General features: G+C 34.4%; 1 protein-coding gene across 1 annotated transcript in view; it reads left to right on the top strand.

Moving 5' to 3' along the window:
* The window catches only part of PTPRK (protein tyrosine phosphatase, receptor type, K), a 471942-nt gene extending 449912 nt beyond the window's left edge, over positions 1 to 22030 (top strand). Inside the window, exons 17-29 of the mRNA XM_012660791.1 lie at positions 736 to 812; positions 3597 to 3633; positions 4917 to 5014; positions 5426 to 5542; positions 10933 to 11087; positions 13170 to 13305; positions 13525 to 13674; positions 14562 to 14735; positions 17652 to 17783; positions 17922 to 18047; positions 20673 to 20836; positions 21327 to 21462; positions 21962 to 22030. Coding sequence (XP_012516245.1) covers positions 736 to 812; positions 3597 to 3633; positions 4917 to 5014; positions 5426 to 5542; positions 10933 to 11087; positions 13170 to 13305; positions 13525 to 13674; positions 14562 to 14735; positions 17652 to 17783; positions 17922 to 18047; positions 20673 to 20836; positions 21327 to 21462; positions 21962 to 22030 — 1571 coding nt within the window. The remainder of the gene's footprint in view (positions 1 to 735; positions 813 to 3596; positions 3634 to 4916; positions 5015 to 5425; positions 5543 to 10932; positions 11088 to 13169; positions 13306 to 13524; positions 13675 to 14561; positions 14736 to 17651; positions 17784 to 17921; positions 18048 to 20672; positions 20837 to 21326; positions 21463 to 21961) is intronic.
* Positions 22031 to 23582: the final 1552 nt, after the last annotated feature.

Raw genomic sequence — 23582 nt, 5'->3', positions numbered from 1 at the left:
CCACCAAACATGTTCAAGGTTGGAGTGTTATTCTTTCCACATGCCTTTAATTCTTATTGGAGCCAATGTGTGAACTTCACTTGTTCCATGTTATTTATCATTAGGGTCTTCCTCCTGATTAAGTCTTCATTATATATACACAGGATAAATAAAGTCACTATCATACAAAACTACAGGAGCAGTAAGGAAAGTAGCAGACAGCTTAACTTGTAACTAGTTGCTGATTTACTTCGACCGCCTCATTCAGAATTTAAATTATTTTAAAGTATCTTATGAATACATCAAAATTTAACCTTGACTCTCAGAGAATAAGAAGTTGAGAGCAGGAATTCAAAATTCACTTTCTAGTTCTGTGGCTCATTTGCTGTAAAGTGCAGAAGAAAATGATCCCACCCATTTAAAATCATGACTAAGAAGCCAAATTAGAAGTAAGGCCAGTTCAGTTCTTTAGGTGAGTCCATGACTCAAATGATGATGTATCAAACATTATCATGTCCCCTAAAATCTTCCTAACTATAAAGATGCAAGTCACTGAAACTTTATTCACAGAATATTATAATTGTAATAAGTAATGAGCTCTTTAAAGTTCTTGTATTTCTAAAAATGATTAATTTGATAGTAGTATACTATGGATAGACTATTGGCCACCACTGAATTATTTAGTCTCTACCTATGACATTGTCTCAGAACAGGGAGAAAATTTAACAGCTTGTGTTCTACTATTAAAAATTTTAGATGATCACTCCAGGGTAATTTTGCAACCTGTTGAGGATGATCCTTCTTCAGATTACATTAATGCCAACTATATCGATGTAAGTATGTTTATAGTTCAGTATGTCCATTTTATTGGCTTATATATATGAACTTTTTTGCTTGCTGTTACCTATAAAGTGATTGCTAGCTTTTTAAAATAAAGAACAAACTGTACACTTTTCCTTGTTCTACGTCCTAGTACTTACTGACGTTGTTGTGCTTTCTTTCACACCTGACTTTGGTTTGGGCTGTAGATTTGGCTGTACAGGGATGTAAGTATCACTATATGTAAATAACAGCACCCTATTATAAATATTTAATATAAATATTCTTAATTGCAGTTATTACTAATGCTTACTACTAGTTATCTCTGCATGCTTCACCTAATTAGCTTCATACAGTATATCTATGTTCATTTTTTTGTAATTCTTTTACATGTGTGAAGATCTATTTTACCTCCTTCCCTTTTCTTGTTGAGACAAACAGGATCATTTTTAGCTTTGACAATTTATTATGTACTCGAGTTTTATTTGTTGATGATTTCTGTTTCTGGCTTTTATTCTTACCCTTCCCCAAACATATGTGAGAAGCTGGATAGTATGATGTGTATTAGTGTTGCTGAAATTTTCCTTTTTACATTTGACTCGTGATGTTAAAAATGAGTAGGGAGACTATTTTGCAGTGTGTGGTATTGGCTTGTAAAGTAATAAAATTACTCAGGCAAAATAATTACTGAATTACAATTATAAAATATCCATATCACACATATATATCGAATCACACAAATGAAAAAGTTTGTTCTGATCATACATTCCACTGTTAAATTTTGGTTACATACATATCTATGTGCAAATTCTTTATATAAGGGAAAGTAATTATCAAATAAAATACAAAATACTTTATAGGAGTTAAGGAGGCAATTATAATACATGCAAGGAAGACAGGCTATTTGATCATACTACCTGGTTCAAAATCACACTGGAGATCTTGGGAATGTTACTTCTTGCTGTGTGCCTGTTTCCTCATCTTTACAGTGGAGACAATAATAATAGTACTAACCTATCACTTTGTGAAAATTAAATGAAGTAATGCATGTTGAGCATTTAGCCCAATGCTTAGTACATATTTAGCACTCATTAAACTTCACCTATTTTTTTAACAGTTAAAATTTAGGTGTGCTGAAATTAATCAATTCAAAATACACATAATTATAAGAAAAAAGGTAGAAGTATTAAGTATTGCATATATATAGACATTTATATACTTAAAAGAAATGAAACTTAGGACCCAACTTTTTCTAATTTCCATAAATAGGAAATAATTTTTATCACATCTCTTAGGTTCATGGTTTATAGTTAGTTTATGAATTTTAATTATTTAGTTGAATTAATGTATTTTATTAAGTATAGCATATGAGTGTATTGGTTAAATTTGTGATTATAATCTTTCTGTCATTCGGTATTTAAATTTATCAGACATGTCATCATGGAAAACTAAGTTGATGGTCTACCTTTAAAATAAAAAAAATCAGCAATTCTCCGACAAATTTGTAATTGTTCTTACATATTTAGTTCGACCTTGGTTTTCTGCCAAGACATGTACACTGGAGGCTTGTTATACTACTTTATAGTTTATACAGTATACAGCAGGAGTATTCTAAATAAGACTTGTTTTCCAGTCTTTTTCTTAAGACCCCAGTGTGTTTTGGCTGATTACTACATATAGTTTCATAATTTTCCCTTTCCCATTATTTTATTATTCTTAAAAGACATAAGTATTTAATTCTGTAATAGTTATATTTTCATTAAGAACAGATGAAAATGCTCATAAAGCTTGGAAAAAATTTTTCCATAAAACATTATACTTACTATGTTGATATATTAAGAAATAGAAATCTTCCAAATTTACAACAGCATAATGCTCACTCTATGAAATTTTAGGTTGGAGATCTCAGTTCACATGCATTTATATGTGTGTTGAGTTGCCCTCACCAAAATATGGACAAATTATACCACAGACTTAAAGCCCTTTGGTAAATACACAACAAATTCAAAACTTAACCCTGTGATATCATCAACATTTTTACAACTCATGGTCTGTTGCAATTCAAATCAATTGAGAGCAACTAACAATTTATTCCTCATGAAGAATCATTTTTTTATTGAAACTTTTGGCACACTGGGGGAACAAAAGTACTAAACTTTTGTTCAGGATAAGATGCCTTTTTAAAAACTCTTCTTTCCCTATATATGTGTGTACCTATAATTATGTGTGTGTAAATTAACATTAACACACACAAAATAGTTTTTGCAGATTCCTGAACATATTACAGAACAGGAATATTCTCTAAAAATCTCAGCAGGACTTTGATTTGATGCACACATGCATTGTCCAGCTCTAACATTGGAATGTTCTGTTATTTTTTTTTATGGTTCTAATATGTCCTCGTCCATTTGTAATGCAGTGTGTTGTACTTTTGAATGATAAAATGAGAATTAATATTTTTAAACACAGTTTTTACTAGGAATAAATGACTAAAGATTAACATGAAGGCATAAACACTTTAGTGAAATCAAACAAAATCAATGAGGTTATTCCATAGCAAACCAAACTCAATTATACAGCATATATTCTAATGAGAGCCTTTAAATATATAATTTTTGTTTTATGTTTACCTTTCAGATAACATAGGTTTGAGAAGTGAACTATGTGTTCACTACTCATTTCTGGACTTTTTACTATAACTTAATCTTAACAGGTGGTTGTCTTCATCTTTTTATGCCTTCATTCATTTATTTCTGATACTGATGTAAAATGATAACCAATTTGTTCTCCTGTTTTAGGGCTACCAGAGACCAAGTCACTACATTGCAACTCAAGGTAAAACTTTGCCTGTTAAGTGTTATAGAACAAACAAACTTGCTTATTCATCCATATGATGTTTTTGCAATTTTATCTTAATTAACTGGAAAAAAAATCAGCTCTTCTAACACTTGCTCTTTACTCATTTGTATAGTATAATTTTTTTAAAATCTATGTAAGACTTAGAGAAATTTAAGCTTGATTTATTTTTTAATTAAAAGTAAAGGAGAAGCTGCTGGTAGTTTTTGTGATTTGGTCCTTGTTATCCAGATATCTCAGAGCCTTCGTCAATAATAGTGGGCAGAGGAATTACTCAGTTTTGATGAAAGAGAATAGAGGCTTGATCTTGTATAAGGTACCTGTCTTCTTGCAGCATAGTTTAATAGTACCCAAGACCAATATTGTTATAATGAGATGTTATACTGTCTTCCAATAATTTTTTGACAAGTAAATACTGAGACAAAGCAAAGAGCTACAGGGAATTTAGTCAGGTTCATTCTTCATGGAATATAAAAAGAAAGTAGGAAAATCTTGTTATAGTGGTACACTGGGGAATAAGGTATCCAAACAAAATTTACCATCTTGAGCAATTTCTCCAAATTTACTGCTGGCCTTCAGAAGACAAACTTGCACATCCGTTTTATATAAGAGAAAAGTAAAACAAAAGCTATATTTGCTCTTTAGACAGAGGTCATTTTTGTTTTCACATATCTTTGGAGAAATTGAGTTTAATTGTAGACTCTTTAGAGTTAGAAAGACCAGCTATAGTGGTGAACAGTATTCTGGTTTTATGGTATTGAATAGAGAGTATAGTCCAGCACGTGCTTCTGCGGTTTGGAGATGATAATATATGACGTTAGGATGTGTCCCTATATGTAAGGATACTTCTTCATTAACCCCTAACTAAACATGTGCTACTTATAAATGATGGGCATTTATGTAATTGGTAATATATGCTGTTTGTTTGATGGTGGCATAAGAGTTCCTATTTTTCACATATATTTGAAGAAACATTAAAGTGCCTTAGTGACAGACATAAATACCGCCTAGTGCTACCATCTTCTGAATTGGCGAAGGTACAGAAGGCAAATTGGGAGGAAAAAAATCACAAATGCTTATGTTTTGCCTATAGTGTAAATTTAGATAGGAACTGAAGTTAAGTACTTTTGGTGACATTTTGTGTTAGACTTTTAATTATATTTTTGTCTTATTTTGTTTATTCTGCCTTTTATCTTAATTAAACTCCTTCCAAACTACAAAATCCCTTTGATAATATAATATTGAAATTAATTTCTTCATAGGCCCAGTTCATGAAACAGTATATGATTTCTGGAGAATGATCTGGCAAGAACAGTCTGCCTGCATTGTGATGGTTACAAATTTAGTTGAGGTTGGCCGGGTAAGAGAAAAAAAAAGATTTCTTTTGTTGTTGTCATAAGAATGAACATAGTTGTAAAGCAACATATAACCTACTTAAAATAGAATATCCAATTTTTTAAAAAAATTTATAGGCATAGCATTTCAATGGAATGCTACTACATGGACCTTCAATGGCTTAAAAATTATTTGATTTCTCATTGAGTAATAAAATAAGCTTTGATTTTATATGAGAATCTAATTGCATGATCAGGCTTGTATATTTTTTATGAGATCATACAAAGTCTATTTATTATGTAACAGATTTTTTTCTCATTTATAGATTTTTTAAATGTGTTTTAATTAGGACCTAAAGAGTTATCATAGGAATTAAATCATCTTGGCTAATATGTATTATATTCAGGTCTACTAATGTATTCTTCTTGTCATTTAGGTTAAATGCTATAAATATTGGCCTGATGATACAGAAGTTTATGGTGACTTCAAAGTAACTTGCGTAGAAATGGAGCCACTTGCTGAATATGTTGTTAGGACATTTACCCTGGAAAGGGTAAGTATACTAAAGTTCTTTTAAAAGAAAATGTACATCAAAACTGCTCGGTCTCTTTAAATCCTTGTCAAGTTTTGTTTTTATGATGCTATAAAATCTGTTCACACATTTATTCCTTCCAAAAATATTTGAGAGTTTACCATGTGCCAGGCCTGTTTCTAAACCTTGGGACACGGGTAAAAATCTCTATCCTTGTAGATCGCATAACCTATTGAGGGAAGATGGCACTGCAAATGAATAAGCTAATACACCCTGTATCATGAAAAGTGCTATGGAGAAGAATAATGTTGGGACTGGAAATAGGGAATATTATTGATGTAGGGGAAGCAATGGTTTATAATTGTAAAAGGATGATCAGAGAAGGACTTGTTCTTGAGAAAGCAACATGAGTAAAGACCTGAAGTAGGTGAAGGAGAAGGAGTGATGGGTTATGTCTGAGGGAAGAATGTTTCCAACAGAGGTAAGAGTCATTTCAGAGGCCCAGAGACCTATGTATATTCCTGTAGGAAAGACAACCAGCCAAGAGGCCAGGGTGTTCAGAGATGGATAAGTGAGTGGGAAAGACATACAAAATGAAGTGAGAGAAATCAGAGCCAGATAAGTGGTCTTTTAGGCCATTATGATGACCCTAATTTGTATTTAAAGTGAGTTAGGCAGCCATTGGAGGGTTTTGAGCCTAGAGGTAACATGATCTGACTTTTGTTTTTAAGAGGATCACTCCAGTTATTATGTTGCAGAAAGACTAAAGCAGAGTTGGTGATGTAGTAGACTGAAGTGGAACATAGTCGCAATGAAATACATTGTTGTGGAAAGGCTTAATAGATTTGACCACATGAAAGAGTGTAAAATTATCTGTGTCAAAAAAAAAATTTTTAAGGTACATACACACAAAAGAAACCTGTCATTATTTATCAATCCTTAATTCATAGTGTTAATACCAATAGAAAGAAAGGAAAACACTAGAGTCTCTGAAGAAACACAACTGCTAATGTACCTGTTTAAAATGTTTAACCTCATGTACTGATATACCATTTTGTGCTTTCAAATCAGCAAGAACTTTAAAAAGAATAACAATCCTCATTGATTGTCCGAGTGTGTCGAGACAGATATTTTCATCCATTGCTGATCATAGTTAAATGGCTATAAACCCTCTGTAAATCAATAAAACAGTGTATCTCCATAGCTTTAAAGTATTTATGTCTTTTGAGAAGTTTACTTTCATGAATCCATCCTAAGGAATTTACTTAAAATACAATGGCTTCATTTATAATATTAGAAAATTACAGATAACTGTAATTATACAACATGAGTATCACAACTATAAAATATATATGAAAATTTCTTAGACAAATCAAGTAGAATAAAAATAAGCAATGATATAGATTTCAAAAAGAGAACCATTAAGCTTGATTTAATAAACTAGATCCTATAATTATATAAAGAGAAAATGTAGACTATTCAGTCTCTTGAGTTTATGCCATCTTATGAAATCAGTCATGGAACTGAATACACAGAAAAAAAGTTGAGGTGTTTCCAAAATCCAGTAGAAAACAACAACAAATCACTGACCAATTACCCCACAAATTAGCCTCTCAGAAATCACCAAATCCTCTTCTGAGTAAACATTAAATGAATGATTACCTCAAAACTAAAATTAATACATAGATCAATAATTTTATATCAAAATTTACCTCGTTATCCACTAAGAAAAATATATCCCCATAAATGATTTCTGTTTTGAAAGGCTGTCTGAAATCATGTGAAAATTGTAAAATTAGGAAATAGGAAAAATACTAGTAAACTAGAACAAAGGAAAAATTAAATATAAAAAACAAACACAAACAAAAAAATCAAAAAGCTAGTTCTTTGAAAAGATCAGTAAAGTAACATTGTCAATTCTAAATGAGGTAAAATGAAAACAAAATTTACAATATTAGAAAACACAGAGATATAACAGCAGTTATACTTGCTATTAGAAAAATTATAAAAAATATTATGTACAAACTTAGAAACATAGATTTTAGTCTAGAGACACTGATTTTCTAGCAAATAATAATTCTCAAAAATTGGACCAAGAAGAGTTGGAAACCTGAACAGATAACAGAAGAAAATAGAATGATCATTAAAATTTACCATTAAAATTGCACTATGGTGTCCCTGACGATTAGAGATGTTGAGCATTTTTTCACGTTTGTTGCCATTAGTCTGTCTTCTTTTGAAACGTTTCTGTTCATGTCCTTTGCCCACTTTTAATGGGGTCATTTGATTTTTTTCTTGCTGATTTTCCTGAGTTCCATATAGATTCTAGTTATCAGCCCTTTATTGGATGTGTGCACTCGAATGTTTATAGCAGCACAATTCACAATTGCAACGATGTGGAGACAACCCAAGTGCCCATCAACACATGAGTGGATTAATAAAACGTGGTATATGTATACCTTGGAGTTCTGCTCAGCCACAAAAACGATGGTGATCTAGCACCTCTTGTGTTATCCTGGATAGAGCTGGAGCCCATTCTACTAAGTGAAGTATCACAAGAATGGAAAAACAAGCACCACATGTACTCACCATCAAATTGGTATTAACTGATCCACACTTAAGTGCACATATAGTAGTAACACTGTCGGGTGTTGGGCAGGTGGGAGTAGGGAGGAGGGGATGGGTATATTCACACCTAATGGATGCGGTGCACGCCGACTGAGGGATGGACATGCTTGAAGCTTTGACCCAGGTGGGACAAAGGCAATATATGTAACCTGAACATTTTTCATTCATATCCCTGCAATATGCTGAAATAAAAAAATTAAACATTAAAAAATTGCACCATGGTTGATGTTTCTTTATCCTTTAAAGCTGCAGTCCCCAACCAACCGGGCTGAAGAGCTCTGCCTCCGTCCCCCACTTCCCAACCCTGAGGGAAAATTATCTTTCATGAAACTTAGGAATTGGGTCACACAGCTGCTCCCCATCCCTCTTATCACTGCCTGAGCTTTCCTCCCCCCACCCCCAGCCCTCCCCCCGTGGAAAATTATTTTCCAGGAAAGTAATCCCTAGTGCCAAAAAGGTTGGGGACCGCTGCTTTAAAGAATAGATTATGTTATTCAAACTATTTAGGTCATAGAAAACCATTAAAACCAACAATTGAAGAAACCATTCAAAATAAAAGATTGAAAATTTGAATCTAGTAGTCAACTAAGAAAATATCACAACATGATCTATTATGATTTTTTTCCTAACATTGCAAGAATGTTTCAACTGTAGTGGGAAACCTAGTGGGATATTTCATTGTCACTACATGAAAGGAGCAGAACCATATGATTTTATTAATAGATCAGTGCATTTAATTTTATTGAAAAGATCTTCATAGCAATACTCTAATTAGGAAAATGAGGAGACTTTCTAAATGTGGTAAAGGTGATTTAACAGTAATTAGTAGCATGCATGTTAAGGAATAAAAAACTGAAGACTATCAGTTTATTATAATAAACTAATATAAACACTGTTATTGCTTTTAGAATCAGGAATGTAATGTGGATAATCATTTTCAAGATAGTAGTCAACATTTTTGGAAGTTTCAGCAAATGAAAGGAGACAAAAGAAATAAACTATGTAACTATTAGAAAAGACAATTATTTAAAGATGAAATGATTTTATGTAAAGAAAACTGCAGATAATATTTTTAAATAGAACTAATAAACATTTGTGACTAATTCAACATAAATATTCATAAATTATAGCTTTTCTCTACATTAGCAATAAATAAAAATAGATGTTAAAAAATCTTTCACAATAACAAAAAATGCCCAAATAACAGAGTATATTTAACAAGAAAGATATAGGTCCTAATTGAATAAGAACACAAAAGTGTATTGAAAGACATAAAGTGATTTGAATGGAGATATGCACCATTTCCCAGAATATGGGAGAACTTGCTATTAATATCACTATATGGATTTAATACAATCCTAATTGGAGCATCATTGAATTTTAATTTTGCTCTTTTTATTTAGAACTAGAAAAGAGTGGGATTTGAGTGTTTTTTTAACCACATATATGAAAATTATTCCAAAAAATTTATAGAAAAAGAACGATAGGGAAAGAGGTACTACCAGATATGAAAATTTACTAAAAGGAGCAAGTACTGTACATGTAATAGAAGGATAAAGAAAGCAAGTCCAATATAGCAACTCTAGTAAAAGTATTAATAGACAAGTGAAGTTATTGACTAAAATCAAGTCTTAAATCAATTTATGACCTTCCTCATGAAAGCTGACTTTAAAAGTGGCAGAAAAGGTGACTTTTCCATTTGGGTGATTTCATGATGGTGTTTATCATTGTAACTATTATTTGTTGAGCTCTGCTTTGTGTGGTGTATTGTGCCAGGAACTGGAACTAAAAAGAATTAATTATAAGACATGATCACTGGCTTCGAAGGTTTTGGTAATATTGGTCTGCATAAGATAGATTCTAAAGATAAACTTTCTCAATTTTGTTTATTTATTTCATGATAAGTTTCTACCTTTTCTGATTGAACAAGCAAGGTTGAGGTTTCACAGATGGCTCACAGTAGAGATAGAACTATATAGATTATAGTAGGTTTTTTTTCCTTTTTGCTACAAATGTGAATTCTTAAAAATATATTCTGTAATATTTCATGTATGCCAAGCTGTGCTACCCCAATCTATAGGCTTCTTTTAGAAAAAAGGCAGGAGAAAGCTTTGAAATGTGCATTTGTAGGGTTCTCTTAAATTAACCCAATAGGAGAGGAGCACGACAATGAGTGCTTCACTTCTTTCAGTTTGTATTTTTGTTACTATAAATACTCCGTGTGCCGAATTATTGCACAGAGCTAAGAAAAATAGTTTGCCCAAAGAACAGTTTAGCTGCCTGTATTTTTCCACAAACCAAACTAGAGTAGCACTGTCCTGGAAAATCCCTACATGCTCTGCTTCAAAACCATTTTCAACATGGATAAGCAAGGCATTAAAAATCTCTTTGTGAGGTGAGAAGCTGGAAAGTTGCTTTTATATACCGCTTGAGAACTCGGTGCCTTGGGTCAATAGGGCAGCATTTTAGCTTTCCCATTTTCTTCTTTCCCCCTCATAATTTTATGGGTTGTCATTCCCAGTAAGAAACAAGCTGTCAAGGTAAATAAAATTTACCCAGACTTAAAGAACTCAGCAAGACTTCTAATTTTCTTTCTTTGGCAGCTGTCTGACAATAAAGGTAAGCTCCTAAAGCCATGTTAGGCCAGCGTCCCTTTTTAGAAAAGGTATGATCTTTGGTACACTTTTTTATTGTTATCATTGCTGATTGCATCTCTACTTATAATTGTGTTTAATGGCTTTATTTTGGTTCTTTTGAAAACACTTCTTACCATCTTTGCACAGAGGGGATACAGTGAAATCCGTGAAGTTAAACAGTTCCATTTTACGGGCTGGCCTGACCATGGAGTGCCGTACCATGCCACGGGGCTGCTTTCCTTCATCCGGCGAGTCAAGTTATCCAACCCTCCCAGTGCCGGCCCCATCGTTGTGCATTGCAGGTGAGTGGTGGTCCAAATGGCGTTGACTATATGCAGTCAGCTCTTTTTGGAGTATCAAGATAAGACGTTTAAGCACAAAAACTAATGTGTGCTTACAGAGTTCCAGCTTGCATGTATTATAGATAAAACAGCCATAAAATAAAAGTTAGCTGTTCAGTAGGCTGTAAACTAGAAACTTAAGAAATACATACATTCAACCTAATGTGTGTAGTGTTATCCACAATTACAAATGTAGAAACTCTGCCTTTTAGTGGCAACAGCTGTGGTTTTTGGGTTTTTCTTGTCACTTTTGCAAATCCCATATTGTATAGAATGGTACATTGAAATAGAAATTTCTTGCCAATCTAGAAAATTCCCAATGGAATCCCAGCTTTTAAAACTAAATTTGAGACATACAGAATTACTAAATGGCCTAAATTGCAAGAATTTGTGTTGCAAAACAGCTATTTAGATTTTTTTTTTTTTTTTAAAAAGAAAGTCCCATTAGAGGACCTTGAAAACTGCATCAGCAAATATATGGCAAAAACATGAACATTATATCCAGACTTTGGTCTGATTAGAAACTTCTTTTAAAACAAGCATTCAGAGACACTAAAAGCAAATTATATGGCCTCGTTTTGAGGTGTGACCAGAAAAATAAGTACTGAATCTGAAACGCTTTCTCTAAATGATGCTACACACCCTTTTCAAATACTATCCCCTCCAAGCTACATAATAAGTAAAACCTATTTTGTTCTTTCTGAAAATCCAACCTATTCAGGATTTAAATAACCATGTGTAAAAGGGGAAAAAAAAAAACAAACAGAGAATGAAATAAAGGTAAGACATCCCATAAGATCAGACACTATGTACCCTGAAAAAAAAAAAACAAAACCCTTCATTTCAATCCTCCTCAAGACATCTGATATACTCTTCAATTACTTTTTTGTCTCAAACCCTGGGAACAGTGATTGAGAAGATGGTAGGGGAAAGAAGAAATAGAGATAACTGCAATATCTCTTGCTTCAATTTCTAAAAGAACAGTGAGTTTAAGAGAAGTGACCAAATCTGGATAACAAAGAAATAATGTCACTAGCCCATCTAAGTGTTTAGAAAATGAGATAAATAGGTTTTCAATTTAAGGATTTGTTGATTTATCATAGAGGTTTACTTTCTTATGAATTGCTTGCTTCAGAAGTGCTCCAAGATTCTCAGATACTCTCTTGAAATAGAAGTGTCATTTTCCACTTACACTCAGGTATCTCTGTATTTATGGAAAAGAAGCAGCTGACTACAAAGTAAATTTCAAAAAAAAAAGTTATCATGTTTGCTCCATTGACCTTCTATATTTAAAATTGAAGAAACAGTCCCCAGTGGTAAAAATAATCACAGTATATTATGATTTAACTTTTGAATTAAATACAGTAAGATAGTGGCTAGCTTGGTGTCTTGCTGAAAATCACATTCTACTCACAATTCATTTTCATTTTCCCTTCAGATCATGACTCCAACAGTCTTTATACTATTGGTCTCCTCCCCTTTCATAACCATCATTCTCTTTCCCACCCTCACCATTAGCATTTCCCGTGAATTGTGGCTCCTCAGATTTCCTATTTAAAGGTTTTGGAGTTAGTTTTCTTTTGCCTTGGTATTTACAGGTGTCTCTCTAAGGGACAGTGCCAGTATTCTCGCATTGTTGCCAAAGGACCCACAACTACATGAATATAAAAATATTTCAGCTGGGAGTTAAATTTCAAAGCATGAATCCACCACTTGATGAATTGTATGAGATTGAAATTATGTGTATTAAATTTATATCACATGAAGCCTGTGAGAGAGAGATGAAACTTGAATGACATATATACGTTATTTTGAATTTGTAAATAATTTGGAATTCTTGTTCCAATCTTTAGTTTACACCAAAGCAGATACTCCACATGAAGTTATTTGTACATTAATAAGTTTTTACACAGCACGTAAAAATTATATGTGTCCTGCACTTTGGTAAATCAATTTGATTCTACCTGACAGTGGAAAAGGTCTTTATTAAACATATAAAGACAAACATGCTTCTTATAGTTCTTAAAATTTAATTTTTTTCAGTGCTGGTGCTGGACGAACGGGCTGTTACATTGTGATTGACATCATGCTGGACATGGCTGAAAGAGAAGGTGTTGTTGACATCTACAACTGTGTCAAAGCCTTAAGATCTCGTCGTATCAATATGGTCCAGACAGAAGTATGTTAATTTACCTCTAGTGCACTTTTGTTGTTTTTGCAAAAAACAAGAGAGTTGTTTTTCATATATAATCAATATTAGCTTATTAAGTCATATACAAAAATACTGCTATTTCAATTAATATTTCCATATAGAGAAAATTCTCTGTATTCGCTACCTTCGATGATAGAAAAGTTTTATTAAAATGTTTTGAAATTTTCTTTTTCTTTCTTTTGATAGGAACAGTACATTTTTATTCATGATGCAATTTTAGAAGCCTGCTTATGTGGAGAAACTGCTATACCTGTCTGTGAATTTAAAGCTGCGTATTTTGATATGATTAGAATAGACTCCCAGACTAACTCTTCACATCTCAAAGATGAATTTCAGGTATTAGCTATTTCTAAGGCCTCTTCTATGACTTATTACAAGGCACTACTAATTCTTTAAAGGAAGGTCTTTCAAGTCAAATTTATAACCTTTGACCCATTTTAAGTATAATATAATCCCTGTCTCTTTCATTATACATATTATGGAGTCACTTTTGTATTAATGAGCTCATATCTGCTGTATCCTGAAGGGCAAATAAGTTCAGACTCAGGAAAGAATATTGGTAGAAGGTATCATAAAAGTCAAATTCGGTGGTGATTTGTGTGTATTTATAACCTTTTTTTTTCCATGCAGTCTTATGGATTTTGACCTTCTGTGTCACTTACAGTGTGAGATCAAACACATTAATAGTAATAGCTGAAGTTTGTACTAGACATTGTCTCGAAATAGTCCTAAACGTTTTCGCTGCCCTTAAAATATCCTGAAGGTGGGTGAAAATGAAGTCAAAGGTAGCTCTAGAAACCGAATTCTTTGATTCTTGGTCCAGTGCTCTTTTCAGCATGCCACAGCTTATCTTCAAGTATGGCATGCCAGAACACAAGTATAAATGATATGATTTCCAGCATTGATGAAGAGTCGTCATCATCATAGATGTACTTGATTGTATTTGTTTTGATTGGGCAATGCATTTTGCAGGTAGCTGTGTTGTTTAGCCTCCCTGTTCCCTTTAAGAAGAGGCACACTGAATGATGTGTGTCTTGTTCCTTTGTCACTTCTCAGGCTTCATTAGCTTTAACTACAAAGTCTATCAGCCTGTTGCAGTGGCAAATGCCATTGCCTTGCACAAATCCTTGACTTTCTACTTGGCCTCCTAAATACTTGATAGGTCTATGTTATACTATTAAATGGATCACTTTTTTTTAACCTGGGTTCCCTTTTCTTTTTAGACTCTGAATTCAGTCACCCCTCGACTACAAGCTGAAGATTGCAGTATAGCGTGCCTGCCAAGGAACCATGACAAGAACCGTTTCATGGACATGCTGCCACCTGACAGATGTCTGCCTTTTTTAATTACAATTGATGGGGAGAGCAGTAACTACATCAATGCTGCTCTTATGGATGTAAGAGACTGCCCTCTTTGTTGGTGCAGAGTGCCATGAAAAGCTATGTAATGCAATTGGATACTGGATAGTTTTCTTTTCTGGCCTAAAGAGGAAAATTGGAAACTTTCATTGAAGTACAAATTTTTCTGGAGAATGATTTTAGATTTCCCCACAGGGATTCTTGCGAACGATTGATTAGTTTTTAAAGCATAATTGTAGAATTGGAACTCGATTGTAAATCACTATATTCATATAGGACATAACTGCAGGTTTCATTTCTCATCTTAATTATTTTCAGAAAAGAAAATCATGGTTTATCCATTTTGAATATAGTTAGGAATGAATTTTTTAAATCACAGAATGCCATATCTTACTAAAGTTGTGTTCATTTGGGAAATTTTTATCTGTGACATTTAATGTTTCAAAAATTTGAAGCTAACTTGTTTTATTGGCCATTAATTAATAAAGACTACTTATAACTAACTAGGGAAGGCATGGATGATACCATGTCAACACATCCATCATAGCAAGAGAACTACCTTGCCTTATTCCAATCTTCATAAACTATAGATGCCCAGCATGTACTTAATGTGTTAATAGCCTGTAGACAGAACAACATGGAAAGAGAATTTTAAATTATGTCTTTGGCCACTACCTTGGTTGCCTTGGGAAGAAGAAGAGGGCTATCAAAGTTTTCTTTTAAACAATTTGCTGCCTTCATATCTAGCTTTTGCCCTTTCACAGTTGAAGCCACAGCAAGGAGAAATTAGAAACCAGGGTTCATTCCTTTCTGACTATAATGAGACTTTCTAAGTTGTTGCTTCTATTGTGCTTCCTAAAATTACCTTCTGTAAATTAGTAGCCTGGTAGTAGAGACTTAGAAAAGCCCACATTCTGCTTCTGAGACTAGTCTTAGCCAATCCCTTTGCCCTTTTTGGCACTGCAGAGCAGAATAGTGCAAAGGCAAACTCAAATGAAAAGCTCTCATCCTTGCTGTGACCAGAGTCTTGCCTGGCCATTAATCACATCTGCAGAAGTCACATTGGATCTCAGTTATACCTTTCCTTCCCCTACTAGGTGTCTGAAAAGGCCAATGTACCAAATACAGGGACAATATGTCAGACTTGAGTCTAGATTGGAAATGAAAAACAATGTGTGAAAACAGAAAAGAGAAAATAATAATATTATGAAAAGTATTGATACCTTTGAATTTATTGTCTTTGGCATGTTTGGCAAATTTTCTGCAATTTTCAGGTTGTCTTCTTTTCAATATGAAGGTTGAACCTCGTAATCTGCCTGTTCCTACTCTCTGCTGAATCCCCTATGATTCAAAAAAGATGTATTTCATAGTCAAAGGTGTTCTGTGGATTTAGTAGTGGAGTTGAGCCTTCAGAGGAGTAAGGTTGGGTTAGGTTTACAGGAAGAGGGATTATCACTCAACACTCCCTCCTTCCCCGCCTACCCTTTACCCCCATCATTAGTAGTACATTCCTTTGCCAGGCCTATAAAGAATTAGGAGGCGGTAAAGCCAAAGATTCCGTGATTTCAAAGCCTTACGTATGCTCCTGCATTTAGAAAGGAAAGAAATAAGAAATTCCAGTCTTCTCCTTTATCACCTCCTCCTGATGCATTTCCCCTCCTCTGTGACTCAAAAAAAATGAATTCCTGCTCTGACTTATCTTCCCATGAACTAGACATTTAACTGGAAGGAAAGCTTACTTCCTTCTATGCCTTTCTCATGAGGCTTCATACCTTTCTTAGGAGGCATTCACCGCAGCTTCAGGTATAACTTATAAAGTTTCGAGCTCATTGAGAAGTAGCCAGGTCAATTACCATCTACTCAGATTTATTCTGCAGTCTTCCATGGAATGGAATATCATGGTTATTCACATTTCCCAAATGGTGGTTGCATCAGTAAAGTCCAAGGATCAGTTCCACATTGATGTTCAGACATTTGAAGGAATTAATAGTAGTGTGACACAAATGAGTTATGAGATTACTGACAATTTTTGTCAGCATTAAGGAAATCTATCTTAGGAAACTGTACTTTTTTTTTTGTACAAATAATTAGATTAAATCATTACATAGAAACATACATTGCTACGTCAGTATAGATCGTCAATCTGCAGACTGACAGATTGCCCAGGCAAGATAAACATTACCTTTACTACCCCTTCCTATGGAAAGAGACAATATGTTATGTCCTAATCAAGGGGAGCCTGACAAACAAAAAGCCATCTCCCCACTTATGTGGGGCCAAGTTACTCTTTGCACTTGAGAATCTTAAATGATTGAAACTGTCATGCTGACAGTTGATACGCATTAGAAATGCTCAGGAAACCATAGGAAGCGGATTGTGCCCTAACAGATGTACAGAATGTGCTGATGATATCCGTATAATATAAAAGCACAGGAGTTTGAGGTACTTGTGGTTTTTCATATTTGGAGTGGAGGAGGGTCAAACTGTTTTACTTACACACACTCACATACACACAGATGATTGATTAATAGAGAGACATACCAGAGGTTTTGTGCTTGCTTTGCCTTCAGCCTCTCAGAGACTGATTACATTTGGAAAATTGACATAGCCTATCAGGTACCTAACAGAGGATCTTAACCTTGAAGTTCTTTAGTTTCTTCTTTTATATCTGACCTGTATTCACTTCTCTCAATGAAGTCAAAATTCAATTCTTGACTTGAATTGCTTTGGAGGCATTGAAATCTGCCCACCAAATTGACTCATTACTGTACTAGTTCCAGGATACTCCAGAGATCCACATCTTTTATTCCATGGCTTAGCAGCCATCTGGCTACATCTCTATGTGAATTTATTACATCTTACTGGTCCTACACTGAAGTATATTGAATCTGTTTGTACAACTGATCATGCATTTTAAGTTCTTATGTTTCTTTCTCTACATTGTTTCTTTACAGAGCTACAGACAACCAGCTGCTTTCATCGTCACCCAATACCCTCTGCCAAACACTGTGAAAGACTTCTGGAGATTAGTGTATGATTATGGCTGTACCTCCATTGTGATGCTAAATGAAGTCGACTTGTCCCAGGTTGATGACTATGGTTTGCTTTTGTGTACTTGTACACACTTAATAAAGTAGTAATAAAATGCTAAAGTCTGCTTTATGCTACCCCAGTTAGAAAAAATAATGCTCATTTCTTTTTCTCTCAAAACACTCATCATCTAGGGCTGCCCTCAGTACTGGCCAGAAGAAGGGATGCTACGATACGGCCCTATCCAAGTGGAATGTATGTCTTGTTCAATGGATTGTGATGTGATCAACCGGATTTTTAGGATATGCAACCTAACAAGAGTAAGTCATGGTCGGATCATTCTAACTCTAAATGAGCTAATCCAGAACAAGTAGATCATAACCATTAGGGGATATAATTCCATTCAGACAACAGGGATAGTAGAATTATTTAATAAGAAGCACTACACAATTCATCCCAAAGCTAATAATCATCTTACAGCTTAGTACTAGAATAAAAATGCACTCCAAATACAGGAAAGTAGAAATGTTAGGAGCTAGGTTTTCTGGTCAGTTACTAGACTGACACATTCCATCTGGAAATCTAGACTCAGATGTACTGGCTCAATCAAGTTTGACAGTCTGGGCCTCGACCCTGAGCATATGTGGACTTATCTTAAGGATGACTGCATGTTTTATTAGTATTGCCATCCAGCCCAAAAAGGCATGTGACTGAAAAATAAGAACATAATAATTATAGTGACAGAGGAGCTTTACCTCAGGAGGAAGGGACATGTTGGATCAGCCATTACGGGGGGGTGTTCCATGTCACTGTTCCAAGTCCTGTGTATAAGAGGCATGAAGGAAAAAGTAAATCACTTTTTTTTGGAGAATCACCATTATTGATTATCCTACCTACAATTTCATCTTCCTAAATGCCCCGACATCTGGTTCTGCCCAGGTCTAAAAGTAGAACCAGTGCTGCTACCACTGTGCCTTTTCCCAGCAGCAAAGTAGCAACTACTGCGTCCCTCAGAAGTCCTTTTTGCCCTGACTCTTCATGTGCTTTGCACGAAATGAAAAATTAAATTTGAGGGTCTCTCCTTCAAAAAAAAATAAAAAGTACTAATCAAAACTGTTTAGATTGTATAACCAAGTAGCAAACAGAATTCGAAAAGAAAACATTAGTAACTTTAATGGAACTAAGCTCTTTTTAAAGGGAAAGATTGTTCTGTTTTTTAAAGTACCAGCTCTATGTATGTGTATTATTTTAAGTATATGATTAGGGTTGTCAGGTTTCAGTGTTTTTCATATCAAAATGACTATATATGTGTCTGGTTAATAAGTCTATATGTATATGACTTTAAGCAGGGAATAAAATCATATCCAATTCGGTTGCTAATTTCAGTGGAGAAAAAAGGATAACTTCATGTCATAATACTCATGTATACGTTTGATGTTAATTTAAATGGAATCTCATTATGTCTGCACATCTGTCACTTTGTGGTTCTAGTAATATTTTAGTTGAGAAAGCGTAGCTGCCGAAGAGAGTATGGCTGGTCTGTTAATTGAGCTGTTTATATGGAAAATATTCTAGGAACAGGAACTGAAATCTGTTACCGTTTTTAGTCGGCATCTTTGTTTATTTGCTGAACTTCCTATTTGGTGTTCTGGTCCTTATTAGTGCATGATTTTTTTTCTGTTCCCCATCTCATTATTTAATATCATTTACTTCATCAAATATTTAATATGCACCAACAAGTTGGGTACAGTACTACGTAGGGCCTATATCCAACCAAAAGATGTATGAGCCCTTGCCATAGGGAGCTTCAGATTTGATGGATATGACCTCCTCCTGTATTACATTCTCTTCCTTATATTGTTATTTGAAGGTTTATGGTTTTGATTCATTCTTTCAACAATATTACCCTTTGGAAAGTATATACAAGGTTCTAGTAATACGGAGGTTAAAAAGAGATTTCCTTGTCCTTAAAGAATCTATATATTATCAGAAAGAAAAGCATTAAACAACTAATTGTAAAAATCATTTATTAAAATGATACATTTTATAAAGAAAAAGTAAAAGAATACAGAGTGTTTAACTGGGCAACCTGACATAGCTATGCAATCAGAGATGACTTCTTTGAGATATTTGTATTTAAGCCAAAACTTAAAGAATCAGGAGTTATTTGGGGGTGCAATAACCAACCATTCTGGTTTGCCCAGGACAGAGAGCTTTCTGAAGACATGCAAGTTGTAGGTGCTAAGACCAGAAAACACCCAGGCAAACCTGGGACAAGTTGGTCACTTTATTTGGGATTGGGAAGGGCAAGCAAGAAAGAAGCATTCAAGGCAAAGGGGACAGCATATGCAAAGTCCCCAAGGCAAGAAGTGACTTTGTAAATGGATTACAAGAAAGCCAAGGTAAGGCTGGGAAAGGAGGTGGAGATAGATCACAATCACTTAAGGATTTTTAAGTCATAACGCCAATTTGGATTTTGTGCTGGCATCACTCGGAAGCCATTAAGACGGAATGACAAGATCATATTTGCACTCCAAAATAATCATGATGCTTGTAGTTAGAAAGAACTGGAAGGAAGTCAAAGTTTATTCAGGGAGATCAACTAGGAGATAATTATCATAACTTGTCATTGGGACTGCAATGATGTCAATGGCAATAAAGAGAAGGAAATGAATTTGAAAGTTATTTAGGAAATATAGTCATAGGAATTGATTACTGGATATGGGATGTGAGAGAGAAGCAGATATAAAGGATGATTCCCGTGTTTCTTGCTGTCATCATTTAGAACGTTTTCATACTGGCATGTACATATTTAGGACTTACGTCAGCTAGACTCAATCCAGTGTAAAGTTCATTTGTATTGTGTATCATATGCATCTTTTACTTTTTAGTAAAAATTCTAGTCCCAACTTACTTACGTAGTAAAAACTCTTTTCCCTCTACAGCCCCAGGAAGGTTATCTGATGGTGCAGCAGTTTCAGTATCTCGGGTGGGCTTCTCATCGAGAAGTGCCTGGCTCCAAACGGTCATTTTTGAAACTGATACTGCAGGTGGAGAAATGGCAGGAGGAATGCGAGGAAGGGGAAGGCCGGACGATCATCCACTGCCTGTGAGTAGGACTGTTCAGCCTGGCCATTCCCTGGGCTGTGGTGCTTATTTTCTCAGTAGCCTTTGCATTTTCTGTATTAGAGAACTCCTATAGATGTTATTCTAAAACAGTCTTATGATTCTATAATTAACTACTAACTTCAATGTTTTATTTTTTCTAAATATTGATTGGTTATTATATGATTTAAACTCTTTTGAACACTGTCCCGAGCAACCTCGGACTTACACAGTTTACAACTATGTCAGAATCTTAAGGTATTTAGGTTGCAGCTATCTATGGCTATAGCATATTCCTAAGTGTAAGCTACTGAGCTGATCCCATCCTCACGTTTCCTCCTCTCTGCTCTGTACACATCCATGCACACTTATGAAGCAAATTTAAGACACAAATGGAAAACAATTTAAATTATGATGTTTTCTTTTCCCAAACATACACAATTGTGTGAGATATGGTCATCTGGCACTGCTAACTCAAATGCCTTTGCTTTCAGAAACGGTGGCGGGCGAAGCGGCATGTTTTGTGCTATAGGCATCGTTGTTGAAATGGTGAAACGGCAAAATGTCGTCGATGTTTTCCATGCGGTAAAGACACTAAGGAACAGCAAACCAAACATGGTGGAAGCCCCGGTGAGTCTAGGAGGGATCTTAGAGATTAGTCAGTCATAGATCTGCTTATTGACTGGACATCATATACACATAGGTAATCGGATGTGAAAATGAGTCATTGTAGGGACTTTCCTGTTGTTAGATTGCCTAGCATCCCCCTGTACCCATAGAAACTTAATCTCACAAAAATTGCTCATAATGAAAATAACTATTTTCATTTAATTTGGGAAATTTATAGGATTTTTTGCTATTTTAGCCAATAAATATTTGCTGCAATAAACTTTGGTGAATCATTCTATAATAAGAAATCCTGTTATCTAGGCTGTATTTTCATTTATTTTTATTTCTTAAAGCATATTAACTTGTAAAACATTCATCTATGGGATATACTGATAAGTTACATCAGTACCCTAGATACCCAGTGTTTTTAAAGGACAATTGAAATTTAATTTTGTCATTAACAATTTGATCAGAAAATGAAGAATTATGGATAATCTGTCAGCAGCTCTTTCAACTGTAGAATGAAGTTCCTATGATGCTACTGGAATCAATCAGGGCTCATAAAATCAGAACACAGCTTACAAAATAAGAGCAAATGGGTAGGTGTTGCCAAGGTTTATCTGGGTGAAGCTGTATGCAAGTCAAACCTCTCTAACATTTTACTTCTAAAGAGAGTTGTCTTTGCACTGCATATATGTGCATCATGAGATCATGTTAGAAGCAGCTGTATAGTTTATGCTCACGGAAAAGTAAACCAGAAAAACCAAGGCATCATTGTTGCTTGCCTACATTTATCAAGATGATCAGATAACTAAAATGTGCAATTCAATAAACCTTTAAAGTTTTTTCACCACTTCCTGCTCATGGATTGTTCACACAGAAGTTGCATTGCTTCCTGAGACAAAATCTGAAGACTTAGGTTTATACTGTTTCACTTTTACTAGTGGTACCAGACTTCTGCCCTTTCTAAAGTCCCCTTAAAACCCCTCTACTCCCCCTCAACCCTCAGAGTTTTTGCAATTGTGTGGACAAGATGATGTTGGTTTTGACTGGGGTGCTGGCACTGGAGATGGGGAATGGATTTGAGGGATATTTGAGGTGGAACTTTCGGATTTTCTTACGAACTGGATGGGTAATGGTTGTCTTTAAACTCTTTGCAGTTTGAAGATTTCTTAATGTAAATTCTGCCTCCATGGTTTCAAGTCTTCTTAAAATCATCAGTGGGGTCACTTCTGGCTTCAGAATTTAACTTTTACTTCCAATTTTAACTTTGATTTCTCACCTTTTCTATTTAAAAAATCTGTGGTTAAACTCTGCCATTCTAGAGCCTTCTGAAGAGTTACTATTTTCACGTTCACATTCCATATTTCCTGATTAAACAAAAATCAGAGGGTGGGTCTTTAATCAGTTAATGATTAGTTCAGTGTGCTGTTGAGTTGAGCTGACAAAGTTGGTAAGGAAACTGAGAGTGTAAACAAAATTGCGGGAGATTACTTAAAGAGACATAACTGTTTCCAGGCATTTTTTGGTTCTTTAAATGCCCTTGCCACAGTGGTAGGTTAATTTAAATCATACCTACCTGGTAAATAGGGTAGGAATGATAAGGACCTCTTGAGGGAACTTTATTACTCCAATTTATTGCTGGAGACACCTGGAAGTTCTCTTTAGAAATATACATTTTAGACTGTTTTCCAATTTAGCCTGAATTTTACCTGCTTAGACTGAGTTGGGAAGTTTTAAATGTTTTACATATTATAAGTCATAATATGGTCTTTGAATTTTTCTAAATTCAGGATAATGGAGCAAGTCTATACATGAACTTAGAGGAAAGGCAGTTTTAACTCAAAAATGTTATTGCCAATAAGTTCTCTTAAATATATAAAAGTAGCAGAATAAGTTTTTAGGTATAAATAAGGTCATTCATTTTAAGCACCACTAACTATTCTTGAAAACTTTGCTTAAGTATTCTGATAGACAAAAACTGTGTCAAAAATTAATTACAATGACTAGTTTTTTTCCTTCTCCTAAGGAAATAATCTGAAATATGGAGAATATTTGTACATATTCATAAAAGAAAAAATTTAAAAACCTAACAGTCAAACCATCCATATGTTAGATTTTTATGTAGTATTGCAAGAGAT

This window comes from Propithecus coquereli, unplaced genomic scaffold, assembly GCF_000956105.1.
Source record: "Propithecus coquereli isolate 6110/MARCELLA unplaced genomic scaffold, Pcoq_1.0 Scaffold68, whole genome shotgun sequence".
In the NCBI taxonomy this organism is placed as follows: domain Eukaryota; kingdom Metazoa; phylum Chordata; class Mammalia; order Primates; family Indriidae; genus Propithecus; species Propithecus coquereli.
The sequence above is the reverse complement of the archived record's forward strand: the minus strand, read 5'-3'. Positions and strand labels throughout refer to the sequence as shown.